Source organism: Bradysia coprophila, unplaced genomic scaffold (genome assembly GCF_014529535.1).
Source record: "Bradysia coprophila strain Holo2 unplaced genomic scaffold, BU_Bcop_v1 contig_732, whole genome shotgun sequence".
In the NCBI taxonomy this organism is placed as follows: domain Eukaryota; kingdom Metazoa; phylum Arthropoda; class Insecta; order Diptera; family Sciaridae; genus Bradysia; species Bradysia coprophila.
In genome coordinates, this window is record NW_023503972.1 from 4,734,361 (window position 1) to 4,758,791 (window position 24,431).

At 36.3% G+C, this 24,431-nt stretch overlaps 1 protein-coding gene across 4 annotated transcripts; it reads right to left on the minus strand.

The window, feature by feature from the left end:
- LOC119084258 (proline dehydrogenase 1, mitochondrial) lies at positions 1-24,418 on the minus strand. Of its 4 annotated transcripts, XM_037194164.1 has the most exons (13): positions 23,787-24,418; positions 13,557-13,678; positions 13,407-13,493; positions 12,921-12,992; positions 12,273-12,469; positions 7,218-7,256; positions 6,896-6,960; positions 5,742-5,920; positions 5,493-5,667; positions 5,252-5,413; positions 4,990-5,181; positions 4,744-4,921; positions 1-4,126 (listed from the first exon to the last, which is right to left on the minus strand). In XM_037194164.1, exons 1-13 carry the CDS (start codon positions 24,153-24,155, stop codon positions 3,921-3,923), a joined length of 2,043 nt encoding a protein of 680 aa, XP_037050059.1. In that variant the 5' UTR covers positions 24,156-24,418; the 3' UTR covers positions 1-3,920. The 4 variants fall into 4 exon arrangements, with proteins under 4 accessions (XP_037050059.1, XP_037050060.1, XP_037050061.1 ...); XM_037194165.1 differs by lacking the exon at positions 7,218-7,256; XM_037194166.1 differs by lacking the exon at positions 12,921-12,992 and having other exon boundaries at positions 23,787-24,416.
- Between the last annotated feature and the right edge of the window lie 13 nt (positions 24,419-24,431).

The window sequence follows — 24,431 nt, forward strand, 5'->3', positions numbered from 1 at the left end:
GGGTATAGGTTATTTAAATGTGCACAAAAATACAACGTTTAGCATTTACAAAGAAATTTCAAATGTGTTGAAAATGTTCGATGTCCTTTTCGGTGGTGACAAAGGAAAATTTTTGGTGGGCGTAACACGTAACACACATTATGATACGCGAATTATGAATTATGTCCAACTCAGATACTTGAAGTATTACTTCACACCATAATTGATTTATCTGTTAGCTTTAACGGTAGCTTTCGCATATTAAGCTCACAGACCTCATTCAACGATTTCGTCAGAAAAATTTAAATTTTCTCTGGAAAAAGTCATAAGAAGTCGAAGCTCACGAAAGCCCACTAAAGTTAACTAACAAATTACTTTCGAGTACTTAGGAAGTCAACGTCCAAATTGTTACAAAGTTTGTATGAAAAAAATAAGTTTTTGGCCCTCCCTCCCTAAATGTTTGTTATTGACAGAGAAACGTTTCTGGAGAGTGTGCAACAACGCTCCCTATTTCTTTGATGTTTCGGAAGTTAACATCCGCACTAGAAGATTTGGTCTTGGAGAACCTCACACAAACCTTAAAGCAGCAGAATTCTCCTCAATACTGAAGAGTCGTTTTTATGAATTGATGCAGTGCCGTGATCGTGTGTGGGCACACCGTACAAATTATATTGTGAAAACGCAATCGAATGTCCTACGTCGGGCTTAATTAAAAGATGCTTCATCCTCAATACGCATAGTCAGTTCATTGACTCAGTTATGTATTTCCTAGCTGATAAAACAGTGATTAGAAACAGTGATTAGACATGAATTCATTAAATTATTCAACGTTTTTGAGTGTAATACCATAATGGTGTTAATGCTAAGCCATCAGAACAACGTGTTTGTCTGCAATGAACTTCGGTAAGCTCCCAGTGAGAGCTTGCAACAAAAGCTTGAGTAAAAATTACCTACGTTGTCTTGACGTACCTATGCCCAATTTTGAATAATTTTCTTCGTCGAGCTTTTATCGGAGTTTGACGAAACAATCTCGCGAGGAAAGCTTTTTTATAATTTTTTTGTTTGTGAAGAATTTTTAACACATAAAATGAGTTGACCTTCTGTGTTCAAGTCTTTATTATCTTCATTTTAAATAGTTAATTTTTGAATCCTTTTTTTTCCTCAAATTCTTTACATTTAATAAATTTTTTTGCTTTGAAATATTTTCACATTTTTATCAACACTTAAATTTGTAAATTTATTATTTTCACGAATTTTATTATTCCTATCAGCTTTCGTTCGTAAATTTTCTTTTACATTTTGTTCCACACCAAGGTGACTTAAATTAAGTGATGTAAATTGACGACGGCAATATCTTTTATAATATCAGTTTTCCTTTTGATTCCCCTAGGTTCTTACGTTTTAGAATTTTTAACAAATTATTTCCAAGCCTTTCATTCTCTTTCTTTATTATGCAACTAAAATTGCTGAGATTCCTACAATGACACTACAATAATAGCGTTGGTGGAGCCACTCAACTTCTTTCAAATTTACATATAAAATGTAAGTTTCTCCCAATTGATGTTAAATTCCAGGAAGATCGATCGACACTGACACAGAAAAGAAAAACCAGATAAATTAAGTCGTTGACATCGAAAGGACAGGACCATTATTACACATAATTTTCAAGGGTTTTCGATGTTTGTTAATAAAGCTTACAGTTGTGAAGTTGTGACAGTCACAGAGGAAGTTTTTGTCCAACATCAAAAACTATATAGAACGTTGGTTGATAATGTTTGAACCAAGCTTATTGCACGTTCTGTTTTGCCGTGCGTATTGCAGTGAAGCGGCTTCAAAATTTAAAGAAATTCGACAAAAATGAAAGAAATAGGAAATATTTCGTTGAGAAGCAGCTCGATACTTACAGTGCCTGTACACCTTTAGTAAGTTTTGGGCGACCATGCGTAAAACAAAAATACTAAAATACTCAATCTTGTGTTACTCCAAACGATTCCTTAACCGAAGCATGATTTACTCTCTCAAATAACTCCATCGCAACGCAGTGGTATATTTTGTTTAGCTTATGACGTTACTACAACGGGTCAAAAATGTATGAAAACCGAGAAAGTCTACGAACATTTCTCTTATCAATCTCGGTTTGAACTAACGGTCATTTGTCCATTGATAGAAAACTCTTGTCAATAAGCGAACATGACTAAGGATAATTGATTGAAACGTCCAGTTTTCGTGTGAATTTTCTTTATCGAGGCGAAACCGAGATCAATAAAACATGGAAACGAAACTTTACAATACCTTATCGAGTTCGGTAATGGATTTTCTCCCCAAGGGAAAGAATGTGCCGCACGTTTCTCACTAGAAGCGTCCTTATATCAATCGTCAACAAAACGCAATTTTCTCATCACCTATGGACGTGGCAAAATAAGGTTAATCACACCGCAAGCATGAAATAGTTATTTGCTCATCAAGAGGGGAAAAAAGTTGAAAATTGGATTACGAGTGTTGTTTGTGTGCCAGAGCATAGCGAGAAAATTCAATTTCCGACGTATTCCCGTTGTAAGAACAACATTTTTCACAACAAAGGCTTCCGAAGTTTCAGCGGATGGAAGAAAATTTATATTTTCCCGCCAGTGATAAGCACCAGTGTTTTACATGACTATTGATAAAAAAAATGAAAAGCCGAGTTTTCGTGTGAATTTGGTTAAACCGAGGCGTAGCCGGGGTCTATAAACACACGAAAAGAGACTTTTCAGTTTTATCCCGAGTTATATATAATGGATTTTACATGCAAAGGGCGTCGAGAGTAGTACTAGGACGAATGTGGCATGTAAAAGTATTGTGTATGATGCGGAAGTTAAAGTGAAACACAGTTTTGTCGAGTAACTCGTGGCTTCAGTTGCTCCCTTGTCACAAGGCACCCTCGAAAATAAACGTTCCACCTTCACAGAGCAGTAGTAACAATTGTTGTGTTCAAAGCTGTCCATAGCATGATGAGTGAAACGGACTTTATGGATTCAAGGTAAGAGAAAAACGAATTCCATGGGCAAAAAAGATGGAAAAAAGAAAACTCCGTACCGTCAATTTGATTAAAATTATATTCGAGATTCTTAGCTCCATGAGTTGCTGCTGTTGTTGGATGATTTGTTTTTTAAAAATTAAATTAAAAATAAATTATAAGACGGAAGTGACATATTAATCCGTAGAGTAACTAAATTATAAGTTTATACAAAAAACAAAAAACAAAAAACAAACGATAGGTGGACGTACTCGTTTTCATTATGGGAAATACTCTCTCGGAAATACTAAAAATTTTTGATATATAAAAAACGGGAGAACAAAAACTGTCGTTAATCACAAGTTCATGTAACGTAAATCGAATCGGATGTTTTACGGCAAGAGGAGAGACATAACAACTTAAAACAGTAATTTTTTATCAATAAAGTAACAACAAAGTAAATGTAAAAGAAAATACATACGTCCGGCAAAGAGACTGCCTTCAAGACACTCAATTCATTTTCAGATGACATTTTTCCCAAAATATTTGAATCGACAGAGCTTTTCATTTGTCTTAAATTACTAAAAATTTACATCTTTACTCAGCATCCATTCGCTCTCTCTTTCTCTCTCTCCCGATCTCCGTAATTGTCCACATCCATTTAACTCAGTATCTTAATCCCCGTCCTCGGCTCTTTCTCTTATTTATTCTAAATTATTTTTTTTCCATTCAAATTAATTTACTAATGGCTCACACACGAAACGCTTAAAACGTTCTTCTGTCTGCTTTTCAAATTTTATACGACGATTGTAGAGTGACACACACACAAAGAAAACGTTTAATTTTATCGCATGACATAATTCACTAAGTTATACTCCCTCCCCCATCCAATCTCACTAATATCTTTTGTCCAGCCGTCGTCGTGACGACGAGCGTTGGTGTCACAAATTTAAATGGGAATATATTTTCCTTGCGGCTTGTAGAAGAATTGACCACGAATCAATCGCCGTATGATCTCGGTGCGCAGCAGGCGCTTCTCTTTCTGGATCTTCTTCAGAACGCCCTTGTTCTCGACGGCACGTCGGGATAAGTATGGTAATACTTCGTTGACTGGGCCGTATGGGATGTATTTGTAGGCGGAATAGCCGGATTGACCTGTGAATGGTGAAATTGATATGAGTTTTGGCGTGGGAAAAGCTGCAGGATGTCGTTTTTCCAACCCTCGTTAAGCTATGGCTCTCAATCTCTCGAAAGCTAAAATCTCTATGAATCTCTAAACTATCAACAAGCCGCAATATTGGCGAGCTGTAACTGACGAAGCGTTTGTACTTCGATAAGTCTTAACTGCCCAGAAAGACAGTTACTATAAAAGCGGTTGCCGATTGAAACAGTCAATGTGACACAGGTGATGGAAAGTCTATACAAGTCAAAATTGGTACTGAAAGTAGAGCTTTCAGTTAGCTGTCTAAAATTCGCAAGTTAAACACTTCCTGCAACTCATTTTTTTGGGAGCTAAGGCTAAGGTAGAGACCTTGTTTCCAAAGAGACAATCTCCGCACCTTTTGCATTGCAAAAACAATTGTTTCAGAATGCGTTTCAATGGGTTCCTTGGCCTAAACTCTGAAACCGTCGACAACTCACTGTAATTTACCATTTGCGACACTAACTTCAGCCATAACAGTTATAACAATTTCTGACCTGATTTGTAACTTTTAGTACCGGGAAAAACGATGACGAATGAGCTTCAACGAAAAAAAAGAGCAAACACTTACCCAATGGCATAGTGATGTAGTCACACATTCCCAACAATTGACCAAAGCAAATAACTTTGTCTTCCGGTGAAATGCCAATTTCGTCCATTTTTTGCAGAGCAAACCGAACGGTGTCTTCATTGTGCGATGCGACCATGATGCCAATACGATTGGCTTCCTCTCCCTGGTCTTTCAATACCTGGAACGACCAAAACATTGTTTAATTTTTCAAATTTTAATCCGACTACGATTGACGAGGATTGTTACCTTAATGCGTCGTAAGCATTCGGTCAAAGTCTTATGATACATTTGCGTGGTCGCTTCATAATCAGGATTTATCGGATCACTGTAGCCTAAGGCCAATGCACGGGCTCGTTCCTGTTCCATGTAAGCACCACGGACAAGCTTCGCTCCGAAGAAGAAATTCTGTCGTTTGGCTTGCTCCAAATCGGTGCAAACCTTTTCGTCATAATACGAACAACATGTGAGTACGTCTGAGCAAGTGTTGAAGGCAAAAATATTAGGTTACCTCATTGTATGCTTCCTTCAAGTAGCATTGGTAGGTGTTAAAGACGATTGCCTTTTCCTTGTTGTATTTGCGCATCATTTCGAGAGTAATTCGGGAAATAGCCGGTTGGAAGTAAGTCTGTTCGGCGTCAATCATTATGCGTACGTCTAGCTCTTCAGCGGCCTGGTAAATATTCGAAAGTTGGTCATTACAGACTGTGCAGACGGAAAATATTAATCCAAAACCGTCGTATCGATCATACCTTAGCAATTGTATTCAGCCGACGAATCATGTTTCGGAACATTTCCTCTTCTTTGGGCGGAATTTGTGAAGTCAGTCGTCGCATTTGTCCGGTTTTCGGATCAGGAACACGGAACGTTTCGCTCAATTGAGCGTTGTCGTCAACAATACCAGACCATGGGAACAAATGTAGAATACTGGAAGCGAAGTTTTGAATCGTTAGTCAAGTGGAATTGAATGTTATCTCCTTGCAAAATGAAGCAGTTCGTACCCTTCTTTGTCGGATGTAATGTTCTTCAAGAACTCTTTGACATCTTTATTGTCACTTATTGAACTGTAGTATTGTTCGAGATCTTTGATCGTTTTGTGGTGGGTCATGACGTTACCTTGGCCACCAACCAATTCCATCATATATTGCCGGGTACGGGTGATTACTTCGGACATTTGGAGCTGAAATTTGGTTTTAGAAAATATTTTATGGAATTCCTTGTTTGGTTAGCCCGTAGGTTGATGTCAGCCGTGTAACAATTTTCTTTTGTGAATGAATCGACTTTGGTAGAACATGCATTATTTATAGGATTATGTTGGCCTCGGTAAGGGGCCGTTAATAAATCCAATTGCGTCCACTTTACCCTTTCCCTATCACGTAGGACGTCATTTACGACTTAAAACTTGAAAAGTAGAAAAATGTAAAAACGTTTCCATGAAGAGACATGATTGTCGGTGTACGGCTTTGCCCACGTAAAAAATCTCACATTTTCTTCTTAGCTGTTAACCGCTGTTCTTCTGATTTCTTTCATTTTGAATGCTGTTTCGGAGGGCAATTGAGAGAAACCAAGAAAAACTAAGAAGAGCTTAGATACGAAAACGGGATTTTTTACGTGTGCAAAACAGTATTGCAAATTTGAAGGAAATATTACCTAAAAATAGTCTCAGGGCCTTACGAAGATGACATCATGTCATGAAGGCGATGGGATGTTCAAGAAAACGTGACGGCTCTACGAATTTGAGCCAATCTTGACTCTTTGAATGACCGAAAGGAAGTCAAAATTCAATAAAATGGCATGACGTCTAAATACAAGTACTAAATTTAGTACAAAGAACCTCCGGTGATAATTTGAAAGTTGTCCAACAAAAAGTAATTGTTTAAATCATTTAAATTAAATGAGATTGTCGAGTCAATGCGCTGATGTTATTCACGATCTTAAAGTTTTGTTTCACGGCCGAAAGTATCTTCCAAATGCTACACACACGGAATTTTGAAAACCGACACATTTTCAGTTTCTGTGTTTTACTTGAGTTTCTGATATCTCCATGCAACACATGCAAAATTCACAAAAAACCAGTAAACCACAAAACAGAAAATGTGTCGGTTTTCAAAATTCCTTGAGTGTAATATAAATGGCAGTACTAAAAGTTACTCACAAGTAGTTGTGGTCTACCCAAAGCAGTAAGTTTGATCGCTGTGATTCCAGTTCCAAAAGTGGCTCCTATTCGTTACGAAAAGAATAATTGAAATGTAAGTTTTCGATACAACAGTCAAAATTTGAATGTTTTTTTTTTACTTTTCTTTAAAATATTAGTACAAAGCCATGCAATTTAGCGTAAAAGTTTAAATTTCTTTAAAAAGTTATATCGAATGCAAGTCACATCTTGGCATATCCACTACATTAAACAACCAAAACAAGAAGATTTTCTTGAATAAATAAAATTGGAAATTAAAAACAAAATATTTTGTCGTTCTTACCAGTACTATCAAACCGTTTTGGAAGTTTCATATCATATACTTCGTTAATTGGTAAGCAAGGTGAAGTGTGTACAACATTCAATTTTTTTTTTTATTTTTGTTACAAATTGTCATTTTTATTCGGTTGCAAGCGGAATTTTATTCAAATTAGCGGTTAGGAGGATTTTCAGTTTTAGTTTTAAATTTGATTGAAGCGCCATGATCATATTGATGGTCGAATTGCGCCGAAAGGATGGTAAAAGGGAGAAATAATTTTAAATTTGTCAGTTTAATTTAGTAATGATAATGAATCTTCTATATTCTTGTTTACACCATCACTTCAAGCATGTAATTTGTTTCTTTTTGACTGTACAAAAGAAAATTAATAAATTTCATTGTTCTAAAGGATTTTTCGGATTTCATATAAAAACTGAAGATTAATCTCAAAATTTGGAATAGTGTAAATATGTAGCCAATGTAACGGTCTGTGGTGTAAACAATAATTTTTGTTTTTTTTTTATAAAAAAAATATATTTTGGCTGGTGTGATATAAATCTAAAAAAAAACTTATTTACACAAATAGAACTCTAAACAACGAATTGAGTAAACAAAACGAGTTTGAGCTCAATGAATGAGTAAAACCTTTCAGAAACGGCAAGCGTATATAATCCTAGAATCTTTTACTTCCTTTCCTTAAAGTATCAAGTAGTACTCAACTCTTTTACTTCATTTGTTTTGTCATTTTTGTCGTTGATGTCGATAACGAATGATTGGTCGTTTCTGAAAGACTTTATCAAATTTATGAATTCTACACTTTTGCTGTCTGTTTCTGTGAGCTTAACGAAAACGAAGCAATCAAGGAAGGCTCAGATCTTGCCTACAACCTGAAATCAGTTTAGTATGTCTTGATTCCCCTGACCTGTTTTGATCTCTCACTAGAATTTATCTGAAAATAGTAATCAGTACGAACTTCAGCCAGGTCACGTGTTTCACGTAATCAGGTTAGTTTGTCTGTTATACTTGATGTCAGACCTGATTTACCAGAACTGTTTACGATTTTTAGATATCAGATACTCATAGTGTGCGAAAAGCTCATTTGGCAGATTATGGACTCACTACTAATAGGTCCCGGTTTTGATCCCTGGAATGATTCAAGCTCGTAAATGGTTTTTTTCCCGAATCGTGGATGATTAGTCTGTGCTATTAGTGACATCCCATTAGATCTAATGGCTCTAACAAGGGTCTTACCAAATCTAATGAGATTATCATTTGACACCATCTTACACTCACAAGTGCGACATCTACATTCAAATAGCCAAAGTAACTTCCTACTCCAAATTCAAATGAAAGAAAACATGGGAATGCACAACAGGCCCATCAGATGCTAAGTAAAGGTTACTTTACTTACCCATTCTTTTCAATCCTATCAATCTTGTAAAATATCGTCAAATGAGACAGTTAGCCGCAGGTTCTTATCTGAGTTTCAGATCAGGTTCAGTGCGAGGAGCCCTGATTTAATTTTGTTTGACTCCAATAAATGGTCTATTGACTCTAATGTGGATTGGCTGAGTGATGGGAGTAAAAGACACGCCATAAAATTTCGATGTGTTAATTGGACCTTTCAGTTTACCTTTGAATCAAAAGCGTACAGAACACTGAACACAATCTAGACTAGTATTTTCCGAGACGTTAGTACGACAGAAACAGCAAAAGTGAATCGATTCAAAATTCAATAATTGTTATAAGCAAATTACAAATATTTTTGGTTGTGACCTATATCAAACGTACCCACTTTCCATCGCATAGTTTCTGAATCCCACAGAGGAATTTATTAGGATTATCATATCGTTTATATCGCATTGCGAATGAGTCAAATCCACAGCAAACAAAATTCAATTAAAAACTTGTCAATCGAAGTACAAGATTGGTAGTGAATGTGTTGCGCTATGTAGTAAAGGCCAACACACTCTAGCATTTAGTGTCAGTTGGGAATATGATATTTCTATTGTTAAAACCGGTTCTAACCGATTTTAGGTGATTTAAACAATAGAAATATCGTATTCTTGATAACACTAGATGCTAGTGTGTGTTGGCCTTAAACGCAGAAACGTTTGTCTCGCAAGGTTAAGAATAGAAAATAGGAGTTGATTGTCACTTTGCTAATGTGCTAGTGTTGATAAAATCGATCAGCACGTCAGACAATCAACTCAGAGAGTAAGGGTTCACCTCAACAAAAATCATTTTTACTGAGCTCTAAATTCGTCCGATAATTTTAGAATCATGTGAACCTTTCACTGTATTGTAAACAAAATTTACGAGATTTTCGTTCCGAATTTTACACTCTTCAACATTCACGTTTCCATCATATTTTCGTATTTGGCACGAGAGTGCTCCCAAAATAAGATCATTTCAAACATTAGTGAGCGACACATGCGAGTCATTCACGACGTCACATCATTTTTATAACTTTCGGTTCTGTTGAGTTGCAAAATGAATGTTATTGTTGTCAGACTTTTATCTCAATATTGCAGCAAATATTTGTGTGTTTAGAGTTCAGCTTTGGCTGCGCGTGTTTATTTATCACATTTTGATTGATGCTGATCACTGTATTTGAAATATTATCAAACGATTGTTCAATGCGGTGAAAATAAATTTCGAGCGAAAACACAATCTGTCCGGGTCATGGATTTCGTCTCTATTTTAAGCTGTTTTGCTGCCGGAACTAGATTTTTTAATCAGGGGTTACATTCGACATTCGAACTCGAGTATTCGCCTGTGCCTGTTTTAAGCAATAAATTTCTGCAATTTTGGATCAATTTCCTCGTTGGCGATTGAGAATATTTTCGGACAATACAGTGGGCGGTTACGTGTTTCCAGTCTGAATTAAAGCTCCTACGAAAATGTGCTCTATGGAAAGATGTGTTCGGTAGCAATCATTTCTTCCACAACACCATTTAATCCGTATGGATGTGTTAGTATTAGGTAGATATGTGCGCCGGTCAATTTTTGTTCATCGGATTGGTATGAAGTCGGTGAAAATTGATGCGGGCGTTTTATTTTTATTCAAATTCGGTAAATTTTAGTAATTCTCAAAAAAAATTCTCAAAAAAATGTATTATCGCCAGTCGGCGCACATATCTTGTATTGAGCCTATTTACTTATACTTATGACACTCGCAGATCGTCAGAAGCTGGAGCATATTTTAACTCGTAAATCTGCTGGGTTTCGTTCTGCTACACGCAATTGGTTACCGACACTCAAACTAAATAAATTGATAAAAATTGTGTTCAGGGCTACTTCTCGTTATAAGCACTCGAGAGAAAGTTACGCATTCAAAAAAAAACTTTCCCAATATTTTAATTCGAGCGATTCGGATATGCCTTTGCAATGAAGCACCTGAGATTGGTTGAACAATGAAGAGCTTCTGAGAGCATGGTTTCAATCTAATTAATGTCACAAGATCAGAATGATGAGATCAAGAACAAGGTTGTCATAATTGGTGCCATTAGAAACGACAATAATTTAATAAATCATACGAAGACTAGTGTATCATGGTCATCACCATTTGTTCCTATACACATTTAATAACCAAAAGAAAAGCAACCGAACCAACATTGCATAGACGCACGAACAACAGCGGTCTAATTAAGTGCCAGCGATTTTTTCATTGCTACTCAACTTTTATGATTTTGTTTAATTTAAATATTTCGAATTTCGGTGCTGTGATTGTTTACTATATCAATGAAATGACAACAACACACCAATAACATCGGTCGGTTTGTCGCAAGGTGTATATTATGGCATTTAGTTTGTAATTAAATTGGATTGAGACTCATTTTTCATCAATATTTACGAAAGTAATTAACACAACAGAAGAAACTGCTATCACAGCCGTGCTATGCTGTGAGAGATATTTTTAAAACGCTTTAAAGGTCCAGAATTGTTGGCATTTGTTCAATTTATTGCCTTATATCGAAAAACATTAGAAATTTATGTTCATTCGTTTGGCTGTGGATTCGGTTTTTCGTTTCAGATTTTTTGCAGAATCAATTTTTCATTTTAAAGTGATGTCAGAGTCTGTTGGTCTGCCAGGAAATTGAAGATTTTTAAACAACATTGTTAAACTTTCAGAGAATTAAGCGGACAATGAAACCGTTTTAAAGTCATTTTCTTGTTGTATTCAGTAATTTTATTCGACTGTAGGTTCAGAAGCAGTAGTTGATGGAGCAATTGTTTATCGAACGATCCCAAAATGAAAAGTAGTAGAAGGAAGCAAATTTATAGTTCCAGGCCTGATTGGGACCAAAGTTCGCTGATATCGAAAACGTAAGTCGGCACCAGCAGCTGTGTATGCTCCAGATTTTTTTTTATCAAATCTGTTCTGCGTACCTTTGAGTAAAGGAACTGAATCTCAGATTTCAAAGGTATTCATCATGGCACCACCCATCACCCATATGCTTGTTTGGTGTCAATGGAAAACTGAGACCAGTAACAACTGATTGTTGTTCGAATGCTCAGGAACCGGTAGGTTAGCCGAAATAGTCAAATTTTTCATCATTTCTTCAACTGCTCATGTCTCAGTAAAGATGAATTTCAGAGCCAGTAAGATTTGTTTACCCCGAAAAAACTTGCATAAACGTTTTTGACGACACATCGCACGACCATGTTGCATTCGTGTATCTGCAGAAAACACCATAAGAAAGGTGCATGTTTTCGATCGCCTCCCACTTACCTTACAAGCTTCGATGAAATTTTCTGACTGTGGGTTTGGCTTTTAGGGACCAACAACTATCTGGGCACTTGCAAATAAGTCCGCCGTACGATTTTAACAGGTAAATTTTCAAAAAAAATCCCTGAAAAGTTTTGAGTCGACAAATTTTAAAAGAATTTAACCGATGGAAGTACTAGATTTAGCCGTTTTATCGTGAGTTTGATCTGTACGTTTAATATGGATCACAACCAAAGTGTTTAACGAAGCGATTTCAAATAAAGAAACGAAAATAAATCTACCAAAAAATGTGCATAGAAAAAACCGTCACTGTCAAAAGTCTAACATCCAATCAAAATTCGACTTACCCGACACAGCCTCCAAACATTTGATAAAAATTTCCATATTTCGTTCGCAAGTCGCTTCGTTCAAGTAAAAGTAGGTTCTAGCACTGCTAACCTTAAAACGCCGATCGGCGAATGTCTTGTCAACTGTATATTGCGGCAATGCTTTGTTGTTTGAGGTGGCCGCCGGTGGTGGCGGTGGCGCTTCTGATGTTGATGATCTATGGTGTTAATTCGTATGTAAATTAAATGGAAATGGAACAGGTGATCACTTTGCCACAATGGAAAGTGGGTGTACGACCGGAAAATGCTGTTTGCATATACATCATCTGTGAAATTCAAAGACTATTTTTGGAAAATCATTTTCCCATATTTTCTTGAGTGGAAATTTTCAATTTTCCAAAAAAAATATTCTTCAGAAAATCTGGAAAAATGTAGAACAATTTGGGAAAACGTTTTCCCAAAAATAGGAAAAAATTTCATTCCAAAAACACAATCCACAATAAGTGGAATAAGTGGACATCATTTGCCGGCCGTACCGAAAAGCTTTAAGGTTCTGCATTTTTTTTTTAAATTGGAAATCATTACAATAACCTCTCGTTGTCTCTACTTAATGGGACCCTAAACCGACCGGTAGTTTAGCTAGTCTTTACGATTCGATGAAACTCTCACCGGCTATCGCTACTTCCAAACAGACGGTCAACGATCATTAATCGAGCTGTGTTCAGTCGAATCGAAATTGATCTAAACGGAAAGTAAAAATCAAGAGATTTTCGATCAGATGTCAAAACGAAACGAAGTTTTTAGTCTAAACAAAATGATGGACGAAAATTCAAATTCGAATGAAACTAGCGAATTTTCCCATGGAAATGGAATACGATACTATGCTTGAGAGGGAACAAAAATCCATGCTTCTAGCGAGCCACCTATAACGACAAAAAGAAAACACGGTTGCCAATCATTATGGAAATTTAAATATGGCAATGTAATGCTGTATACAATGATACTTCCAATTCGGATGGCTAAAATGTTGATTGGATCGAAAAGCAACGAGCACGCACAACTTTGATCAATAATAACAACCAAAAAAAATGCAAATACCAACTTTCGCTTTGGATGTTTTTCTTCTTCGATCGCAACACAAAATTGAACACTTACTCAACTTCACGTTTTTCGGCCTCTTCCTGGGACAGATCTTCTTCCACAGAGTAGTCAAGAATGGGTTTCACTCCGAACGAACGTAGTCTGAAACGCAAAGATCGGATATTAGATTGATGTTCGCTATAAATCGATCAAATTTATGCTCACCGTTCCAGAGTTGGTATGATTTTATGACGATCTTCACCAGCCACAAAGTGCCCGTAGAATGTTTGCTTCATCATCAGTGCGAATAGTTTCTCTCCCATCAACGCTTTGAACACCTTCATGAGCTGCAATTGAAAACATATTCTGAAGACGGTTCGATCGAAATAAGTTTGGGGAAACAATTTGAGGATATTGGAACGTTCGATTTAAATACTATCAAATTAGACCGAATAGAACACCAACTGAGAAGATTCCAACCAACAGAATGGATGTATGTTTTCACAACAAAACTAGTAAAATGAAAAAGACCTAGCCACTTGGTTGGGTTCCCTCACATATCATCAAAACACTTCAAAATTTGATGTCTGAATTGACAACCGTATGTGCGCCGAATTTGAACAACTGCAAAAAATCAAGAGCGCTTTGAGCCATACATAAAAGAATGTTGACGCTCGCTCGCCCAATATATGGTCATTCGGGCTTGAACCACAAAGGCTCACGGAGACTGAAACCCAAAAATTTTCAATTTCCTATAGCCAATGGAATGATCGAACCTAATTAAATATTTCTAGGTCTTGATCACAGCACATTAACATTTGAGGAGAGTTATGCACTAACCGTCACAAAAATACATTTTTCAAATAAAACATTTTCGGTTCATGCATATCTCTCCTCATTTATAAAACCGAAAAATTCAAAAAAACATTTCTTCGTAGTCAGGTCAAGTCAGGGACCGTTCATAAATTACGTAATGCAAAAATCAGGATTTTCGCGTTACGTAATTTATGAACGACCCCCCATTCTTTCATAACTTTTTTCATTTATTTATTTATTGTCCAATTTTCGGTTTGTTTCTTAGCATATTTTCGGATTGAAAAGTCCATAAAATTGCTTAGAAATTCACGATTTTATTTCAGGAATTTCAAGAATTTACGAAAGCTTTTGGTTAGTTATCTTAATGGAATTGACTCATGGACGAAACTTCTTAAAAAGTAAAGTTAACTATTAAAGCAATTGTAACTGCCTAGAACGTAAAATCCTCTTAAATTCCGCTCGATTTTATGGTTGTATTCCAATTCGTGAGATTGGTACACGATTTGGTGGCATGTAATTATCCTAAATATTAATAGAACCAGAGCTCACGGACTTTATCATCCGTCATCAGACACGGAAGACGTTGCAACAAAAAATTTAATTTTTCAATCGCATTCTACCTTTGGCTCAGCTACCTTCATTTGGGATTTACGATCTGTAACGATCTGAGCTACCATTCGGTAGAATAATTGAAGTCAATTGAACACTTCGAAACGGTCCATAAAAAATTAACTCCAAACTTCCGTTTCTATTTAATGCAAACCGACCCATCCCTTCTAATGTGTTCTGTGATACCTGCACAAGGTCTCGCAAAAAGTCATTAAATCATATCGTCAGCTTGTACCATAATTGTCAGCAAATATAATCATTAACCATCGTTAATTCAACTGTATGTTCTGTTAGTTGTATGTCTATACCGACGTCTACGTTCAATCATATGGTTACCGTGTCTATTATATTAACGGACTTTCCGATGTAAATTCTTGGTCATGAAAATCGTGCAAAGAAACGAACCGCTGAATATTTGCCAGCGAAAACAACAAAACTATAATTGAATTCAATGTAAGAATTGGGTATGCTAATGGCTAAATACACTCGAACAACATTTGCCTATACATTCGAAACACGTGCCGTTTTGTGTTATAGTATTGAATGTACATATACGATGCGAATATGAAAGTTTCCGAATTCGTCGGATTATTCATCAAACTCTATTGCTATTGCTATGTTTTGACTTTATGAGTGTGTTCGTAACATTTGATATTCTGCTTAGCGAAAAAGAACCAATTTTCTCACACTGAATCAACATAATAATGTTCTGTTGGCATGGTGTATATACAATTCACAATTTTCATAACATGCCTCGCTATATACATAAATACAGTCTCCATTCCATCATCATATATATAACTAGACCTACTTATAATGTTAAAACGGTTATGCCATGTGCGCGGAACTGTGACTGCGAAGAGAAACGGAGAGAGAGAGGCCATTCACACAAGTATTGATTGACTGGGAGGGGAAAATCTAACAGAATTGAAAGCTTTTGAGTACAAAAACCATATTTTTACAGAGAGGAAAAATGGTGAACGGAGTATGTTTTCCACATTGTTATATAACAGCAAATTCGCTGATGGTGGTAAATCAAATCGCTAGAAGCATGTGCACTATCTATTATATCGACTGAAATATCCGATACACATCCTTTCATCTACTTCAACATTAAAAAACGATTAGGAAACACAAATTTAAACTGGTTAAAATCGAAACCCTGGATTCCGTTTTTTTTTCTGGTTGAGTCGATGGTATGTATTACATACTATGTAACGCAGTTTAGATACATTAACTGAAATATTTGCAATGGTTGATGCGTCAAGAAGCAATGACCTGATCGTAAAGTTGATTTTAATGTTGGGCACGACACTTTTATGTTGTTTGCCAGCATTTTCAAAATTGAGGAAACTTTGCACTCTTGTTTATCGGAATTTAATTTACTTCGTTCCACGGATCAGATACGGTATTTCATTCATATAATTTGAATCAGTTCAGGACGATTAGGAGTGGACATTCCCCGTCTTTTGTACAGGTCTAACTGAAGTTAGTGAAATCATAAAGAATTGGCAACAGTTGCCAACCTACCTCTCAGATCCGAAACACCTTGTTTCCTGAGAGATTGTGCGTCGCAACAGATTTAAAGATGTACGATACATACTTGGTGCCTTTTTTGGATTTCGTCAGTTTAAGCCGATTTCTGATCGATGTACACAGATCGCAGGCGGATCCTTTGTACTTCCCACAACTACTTGATACCTTAGTCCTAGGGGCAAAATTGTGTACCGAAAATCCAACGACATGGGTATCGACGACTTTCTGAAGAAACGGCGACTTCGCGACGAAAAGGCGACTTATCACTTCTTCAGGAAATCATCGTTTACTAACATTTGGAGAAAAAATGGAGAAACGGAGAGCAAAACTTTTGACCTCCTGAAGAAGCGGTGAGTTTCTGAAGAAGCGTCGATTACTCGCCTTTTCGTCAGAAACTCGTTGTTTCTTCAGAAAGTCGTCGATACTCATGTCGTTGACATCCATGTCTTCGATACCCATGTCTTCGATACCAATGTCGCCGAATTTTAAGGACAATATGGGCAAACGTCTCAAAAGAGTTACTCTTTGCATGCGAAAAAGAGTTTCAGATGAGGTGCATGGTAGAAAAAAGAGTTGTTCAAAAAAAAGTGGAAAGAGGTGCAGGTGCATATAAAAAAAAGAATTGCAAGTGGATAAACATACCAAAATACATAAAGAAGGGACGTGACGTCGTTTATGAACATTGGTATTTATTGTCTTTGGTCGGCAGCTGCTAAAAACTTAATATTTCCTTGAAACACAATACAAAGTGTCGTTGTACAAATAACCACACAACACCCTCGACAATACCTTTTGTTTTTGCTCGAGTGTCGGAGGTGATTAGCATGTATGATGACTCTATTTATTACAACACGTAACGTATAATGAAAGGTGATGCCGATGTAGCACGTAGAATTGGATTGAAATCGCTCGAAGAGAAATTCTATGACATTGTACGACCGCTTTCATTGGTATCATTTTCAAGAAAAATTTGTGCAAAGTTCTTAGTCTACCAACAGGCGATTAACCAGAGTTACTAAGAACACGAATTGGGTTTTTAAGTTACAATCAATGCATCTGAAAGATCTGATAATTTAGAAACGATTGTTCTACAAGAATTTCCAACCTGATGGTCTTCATCCTTGCTTTAAATTCTGAATCACTTCAATATTCATAACCTAGTAGGTGTTACGTAATACAAGAAAAAACCTCATTGAAATCGTTTCCAATCGTCTACAGAGCACAATGACACATGAAGGGGATAAACTATTCGAAAAGATTATCCAATTCAAGCTCTCTCTCTATCTCTCAACTATAAAATTGCTTTTGTATTCCATTCCAGGCGAAGAATGTATCGATTTTTATTAAAACACTATAACATTCGCCGAATCATACGAGACGTTCAGTTCGCATGCTCTGAAAATTGAATAACAAAAAAAGAATTCGACAATTTTATGTGCGACCGAGACCAACTTCTTCCAATTGAATATTACGAAAGTCTGCATGCCATTTCTCTGTTCGTAAATTTTTGAATTATACTTGGCTTAGAGACATCGCGAAAAAAGACACGTAACACACGCACGTATATTATATATATATATAATATACACTGGTGGTTGCTGTGTGAACGGCAAAATATTTGGAAAATCGATGGAACGAGCCTCTTTCGGCTGTCCAATTAGGATTCGTAATTTTTGTTACGTCACACCTTATGTAACGTTAGGTGAAAAAAAAACGTTTTGTTCATCAAAATCACATTAAAAGGGTGACGGCAACACTTTTCTGGCTAAGAAAAAGAGACCGGAAATTAAATTGCTCTTTTGATCAGTCAACGTTAATTAACAGCAAAACGTTTATCAAGTTTACATTGGAATAAGTGGGAAGAGTTTCGGATGTGCGGAATCGGATGTAGGGAATCGGATGTTTGTTGAAAAATGACTCGCAAAATTTTACTTGTTTTGTGACAAAAATCAGTTATGTGGATATGAATGCATTTATGCCGATGAAATCGTAAAATGTGATTCATGACGTCACATCTGTTCGAGAATGACTGTAACCAACCCCGGCAATTAAGTAATTGATTGGATTTTTTGGATGGAATTTCCATCGCAGTTTTAATGGAATTTTAATGGAATCAGCGACAACATTACTTCAATTAGTCATTAGTCGTTGGATCGTATTTACTGTCTCTGGATATAATCAGTGGAGAGGTCAAAAAATCCCTCAGCCTTTCACTAACAACACCCAGGGTAGTATCGAGGCGAACGATATTTCACTCCATTTTCGTTCATTAAACGACGAAAGAGAGTTTCTGGTGACCCTAACGATTAATTGCATATTTTGGTCGGTATAACAAAATGATTTGTATAACTACAGACTTTGCAATCTGTTTTTAGCAATTCGAACAATCATGTGAACGACTAAAATTAGAAAATGAATTTTTGTGTAAAAATTTTAAGAACTTAAACGTTTACACGCCGTAGACGACAGTCACAACTCGAGATGGTAATAGAAAGTGCACTGTGCAAAGTTTTAATGAGAATAATGCTAGTCCATCAACACCGCCTCCCGCACACCAACAATTTTTTCTTCAAATATTTTAGCAAAGTCATTTGACTTGTGAACTGTGAATGTCAAATTGTCGGCTCATGCCGATATATAATTGTCATTTGTATCTGAATGAGTCTTAAAACGTGTGTATCATCTGAAAATGTTGCTCGTGTGGCCTTCAATTGTCTTATGCAATTTTTCAATAGCCGGATTTTTCACCTGTCGTCTCAAGAAAGATGCACAGGGAGTTGTATGGGTTATTTTCTTGAACACTTTTAGCGATAATTTGTAAACCAGCCATTGTATGAACCATTTCGCTAAATTTTCTACTTTCAACACAAAATCTATTACTTCATGATCTTTAACATTTACTTCTATATTATCCAAATTGACGTCATTTTTGAAATCGACTCCATTTCTTCTTAAAGGCGGTACTTTCAAAGTCGCGATTCTTGGCCCACCCACTTCTTTTCTAAGCTAAAACACAGACAGAGGGCACAAGTACGAAGAACATTTTCGTAACAAACAGTCTGACTCGCAAAGCTGATCATTTTTTACGTATCACAATACAATATGACTGTCTGCACGAGATGACCATGACGCAGCAGTTCTGACGAACACCTTAATTAAAAGTTGACTGACCGGATCGGTCTTACCTCAACAACATCTCTAAGGTCAATGTAACATATTTGCCGGGGCAATATTCCGAAATACATTCGTGTCTGATGTCTTCAAGTAAATCGGCCATAAATTAGCTGAAGAAAACTATTTTTATCGAATCGATCAGGTTGTCAAGCCGATTGTTTTCGTTGTGAAACATATTCGCAAACACAGACGAAATGTTATGCAATCAATATAGTGTTTGGAATACACAACTGAAAAATTTTATTACACAAAAATCGTCTGAACGAAACCTTAACCATTCATACAGACACCTAGTTTGAGTGTATTGTACTTAAATTGACTGAAATTATTAACGTGTCCTTGAAAATGAAATATCAGAAAAAATAAACTTCCATTTCACAAGTTGATTAATATTTGACTGTCGCAAAGTTAAATTATTGTGTGTGGTACATTGAAAGTAGTTCTTTTCATGCGAGGCAGCAGGTATATATCGTACACTATTATGAATCGTGTATGCCTCGCTTCTAATCAGAATGAATGGAATCGATTCAGCGACACAATACAGTGTCAATTTGAATAAAATATGCAACAGAATATTCATCCATCAGAATGATTATGTCAGTTTGCTTTAGACGTCGGAGTAATGGGTTTTTAGGAGAAAATTGGGTCAAAAGAAATCATCAAATTAAACAATTTTCGGGGTCAGACACCATTAAAAATCGTTGACAGCCATCAGAAGTCTATCTTTGTCGCTTGGTAACAAACAAACAAAGTTTCGATAGAAGAAAGGCAACAATTTTACTTGAGTCTGGAGTCAGGGATCAAAACCGAATTTCGACGAAAAAGACAGTGGAATCTTCCTAGCAACCATTGCTATAATGTTACAACAGTTTAGCAAAAACTTATTGAAACAGTTGGGTGTCTATCCGTTTGTGCCCGGTTGCCATGGCAAACGTTTCGCAACAGTCCCTATCTGATTTTGTTGTCGCGAGTCATGTCTCATCTAGAGTTAGTTGATACTTTTGATGCTTCAAGGAGCCTGAGTCCTCAAGTGTAACAAATTGTACCCATTTTATTCGCGCGCCATTACAATGGCTTATTATTACAGTTTCCATTTAAAATGGCCAATCTGCAAGACTTTGGTTCAAATTTAACGAACGTCCACATATCTGTTTGGGCATAGCACTGCGTATTGCTGTGGTTTGGGTCGTTTAGCTTTCGTTAATTTCCCACGTATAGCCAGGCCAGTAGCTAAGAGGCAGCCTAAACGACAAAAACACTTCACTTTTGTTCCCTAAAATTTTCCGTCACGTTTTATGTGTTTCTGTAAAATAGCAATAGAACGAGGTGCCTTTGTAGTGCTTATGGCCTTTTTAGTTTAGTCTTCTATGTTTTTGAGCTAAATCGATTTCATGGGGACGGTATCGCATAAGATTTAAGAGAAACCAACGAATTTTAGGTAATTTTGAAGAATTTTTGCGAACGGACCCCTAAATATAGCACTCGCTTCGCCAACGCTACAATATTTGAAATTGTCTAAAATCAACCGTTTAAAGACCAGTAAATAACTAATATCTGTCGACGATCACGGTTGACTTAAACCGTCAAATTTCGACCGACACACACTTCTTGTTACAGAACAACATTGTATAGGTACTCTGGCACCCTTGAATCAAAATTGTTTTCTGTTAAACGATATGTTTTTTGACGAAATGTGTACATATATTAAGCAAAGGAAAATTTTCTTAAGCAGAGATCTAACCGAACATAACATACATATAATGATCGTCGCTTTCATACACCAGTCCATTTACAGCGACCATAATTTATAAATTATATTTTATCTACTCTTGCTGCATTAAATACACGAACGAATTTTGTTAATTCTTTTGGTTTGGTAAAACAAAATTCATTTTTGCGAATGAAACAAGTTTTTTTGTTGTCTTTTAACCGGCATTATATTGCCAATGCATGAAATTATTGTGAGTCTTAAAGTAAAAAAAGTTAATATCCACACGTGATCGTGTTACACATACATCAAGAATGTACACTGTACGTACGTACATAAATAGTTGTAGCCGAAGTATATTGAAAAACTATAGCAACTAGCCCATCGCAATTACACATTCTACGTAGTTGTAAACTCACAATTATTTTCGAACGCATTTTCTTCGTTCGACTTACAATCGTCCGTGTAACGAACTGAGTTGATTCAGTGCAGGACACAGCAGAATCAATTTTATTTTACTGAAAAAAAAACTTATTTTGCAAACTGTTACAATAACTTTCCTCTCGTACGTTGTTTTTTTCGTCGTATGATGCGAGCGGAATATTTTATTCTTCCATTCATTGCCATTCGATCGAAGCGGAATATTTTGGCTTGATTCTCATACATTGGTTTGATAAACAAATTTTGTTTATTGTTTTGTGAGCGTAAAAATTATAGGGTAGCTCACAGAAAGACGTTGTGAAGACGGATAATAAGACGAATATTGCGCGAGAGTAAAATCAATGGGAAAGGTTAAATATTTTAATTGCTTCTTGACGATTAATCAGCGACGGGTTGAGTTGTATGTAACTTTCAGCTGTTGTGGATATATCAGACATTTTAACATCGATTTTAATTAACTATAACGTAAAGTTGTACGCGACAAAGATGTCTCGTCGCAGGCGTTTTGTATGCAGTCATCAGTGTGTAACTTTGCTTCCGTTGAACCATTATCAACCACAATTTGTTCAAACTTAATTCATAAAAAATTCGGTTCAAGCTGGTCACGTCGAAGCTACAGGTGGGAAAAAAGCTCTGTGTAGAATCGTGACCTGTCTAAAGCGAAAATCTTTGCTTCTTGGTAAACTTTTCGACACTTTTGTGTCGTAATTCAAATAGATTTATTTAGAGAAAAATTACGTCTGTTGTCTGTGAACCCCTTTCTCCACCACATATCTAATGCGACGCAATATCTTTTATTATACCATCGTACACTTCTTCAATCCCACAAGGGTTATGTATGCAAAATATCGATTTTTCTACAAGGTGGTTCTATATTTACGTAAACTGTGACTGTCGTCGGGTCTTCGCATTCATTTTTAATTAAATCAAGAGAGAATTTTAATTGCAATTCAGTTGTTCCGAGCGCTTAAACCTATGAAGTTAAAACGAAATCGAACTAGTCGCCGACACTTGAAGGGTAATTTTGCGATTAAATTGCAGATTATTGGAAGACGCTAAGAGAGGATTTCCAAATTTAATAGAATCCTTTTGCGACAACAGAGCTGTGTAATTGATTTTGGAATGTTTTCTTAAGAATGGGGATTTGCGCCACGGGCGCTATGAACATTTTCGGTCGGAACAAAAAACCATGTTTTGAGGAATGTATGACTTTATTAGTTGAAACGAAGAGCGATTCTTCGGATGACCTTTATAAGAAATTTTCAAGTAAAATGTTTTGTAATTCATATGTGTTCCTTCGGGCCACTCTACTGAAATAAGGCAATAGGGCACAGGTGTAGTGTAAATCAAGACACATTTGTCTGGTCTAAAATTCCTCAGAATTTGCTCAATTCAAGAAAAAAAATCCCAAAAATAGACCCTGAAGCACCCTATCATCCCACTGCATTACTGGCATCACATCAACAAAATTAATTATCGAATCATTCAGAAGAGCTGTGTGAAATGCGCTGCATAAGGTAACGTTTCGCTTGTTACCAATCAGGTATCATTTTTGAACGAAAGGGAATCCGAACGAACAAGGTGCATAAAAAACGCGTTGAAAAGATGTGCCACTTTTATAACTGGCATTACTTTCATTAGAGATTTAGTAGATGGAATGAAATAAATTAAGTTGCACAGTGACTCGTAAACGAAATCGACAGAAAAACAATTATTTTTTCTCGAAATATTTCCATCACTTTCCCATCCAATGTTATTTTATCAGCTTGCATTGCAACCAAATTAAGGTGTACTTTTCCATAAAATGAAAACTCGAATTTATCATCATGGAAACTTTTGCATATTTTATGAAAGTCAATCAACTTCACGAAGCGAAAAAAGTTTTTAAATTGAATTTTCCACTTTTAACGGAGAGAATTTCTCCATAGAATCACGGAGAGAACGAAAAGAAAATCCCACACATTCGAAAAAAGAAGAAGAATAAAGTGGGTCAACACGAGTCAACGAACATCCATGGCTACACATAGCTACATACAAATTTTATGTAACACAAAATGCGCCGGTGTATTGATTTCTTTCCATCTTTTTACATAACATGGAAAATGGGAAATTGTTTTTCCATTTGATTGAGCAAAAAAAAAAATTTCGCAAAGACTGCACAGTGCACTTACCTTCAAATTGTTATCCACAAGATATGTGGACGAGCATAGTAGGTAGACAATATAGGCTCGCAGCAGTTCCCCGGTAGTTTTCGATTTGAAAGCTGCATTCGGATTGTTGAACGACAGATCCAATGGGTCTTTCGGTGACACTCCTTTTCCATCTTGGCCGGCCTTTGGCTGTGGCTTATGGGCAGTGGTTGCCGATGCAATCGACGAATTGAATCGCGTATTTAATTCACGTTTCAATTCATTGTAATATCGATGGCTAGCCAGCAATTGCGATCTCGAAAATTTTGCATTGATGTCCGCACTACTCTGAAGATGTATTTTTTTCGACACAAATGAATTCCAACGGGTAACCGAACGCAGGAAGGCCATTACCAATATGCGAAATTCAAGAAATCTTTTTTCGGTATTTCCTTAAAAATTTATTTTATTTCGTCACAAAACAAGCGATTTACACCCGGTATCACTGTTTGAATGCACCGGTTTATGATACACAAAATTGAACAAATTCACACAAAATTTTCTGCTGTTAAAATTTTCTCTATTCTTTTTTCAAATGACAACCCGTAAACCGGCAACCTGCGAGTTGCTTAGATGAACACGTAATGAACGATTGACGGAACTGATGTGACTGAAGAGAGGGAAACG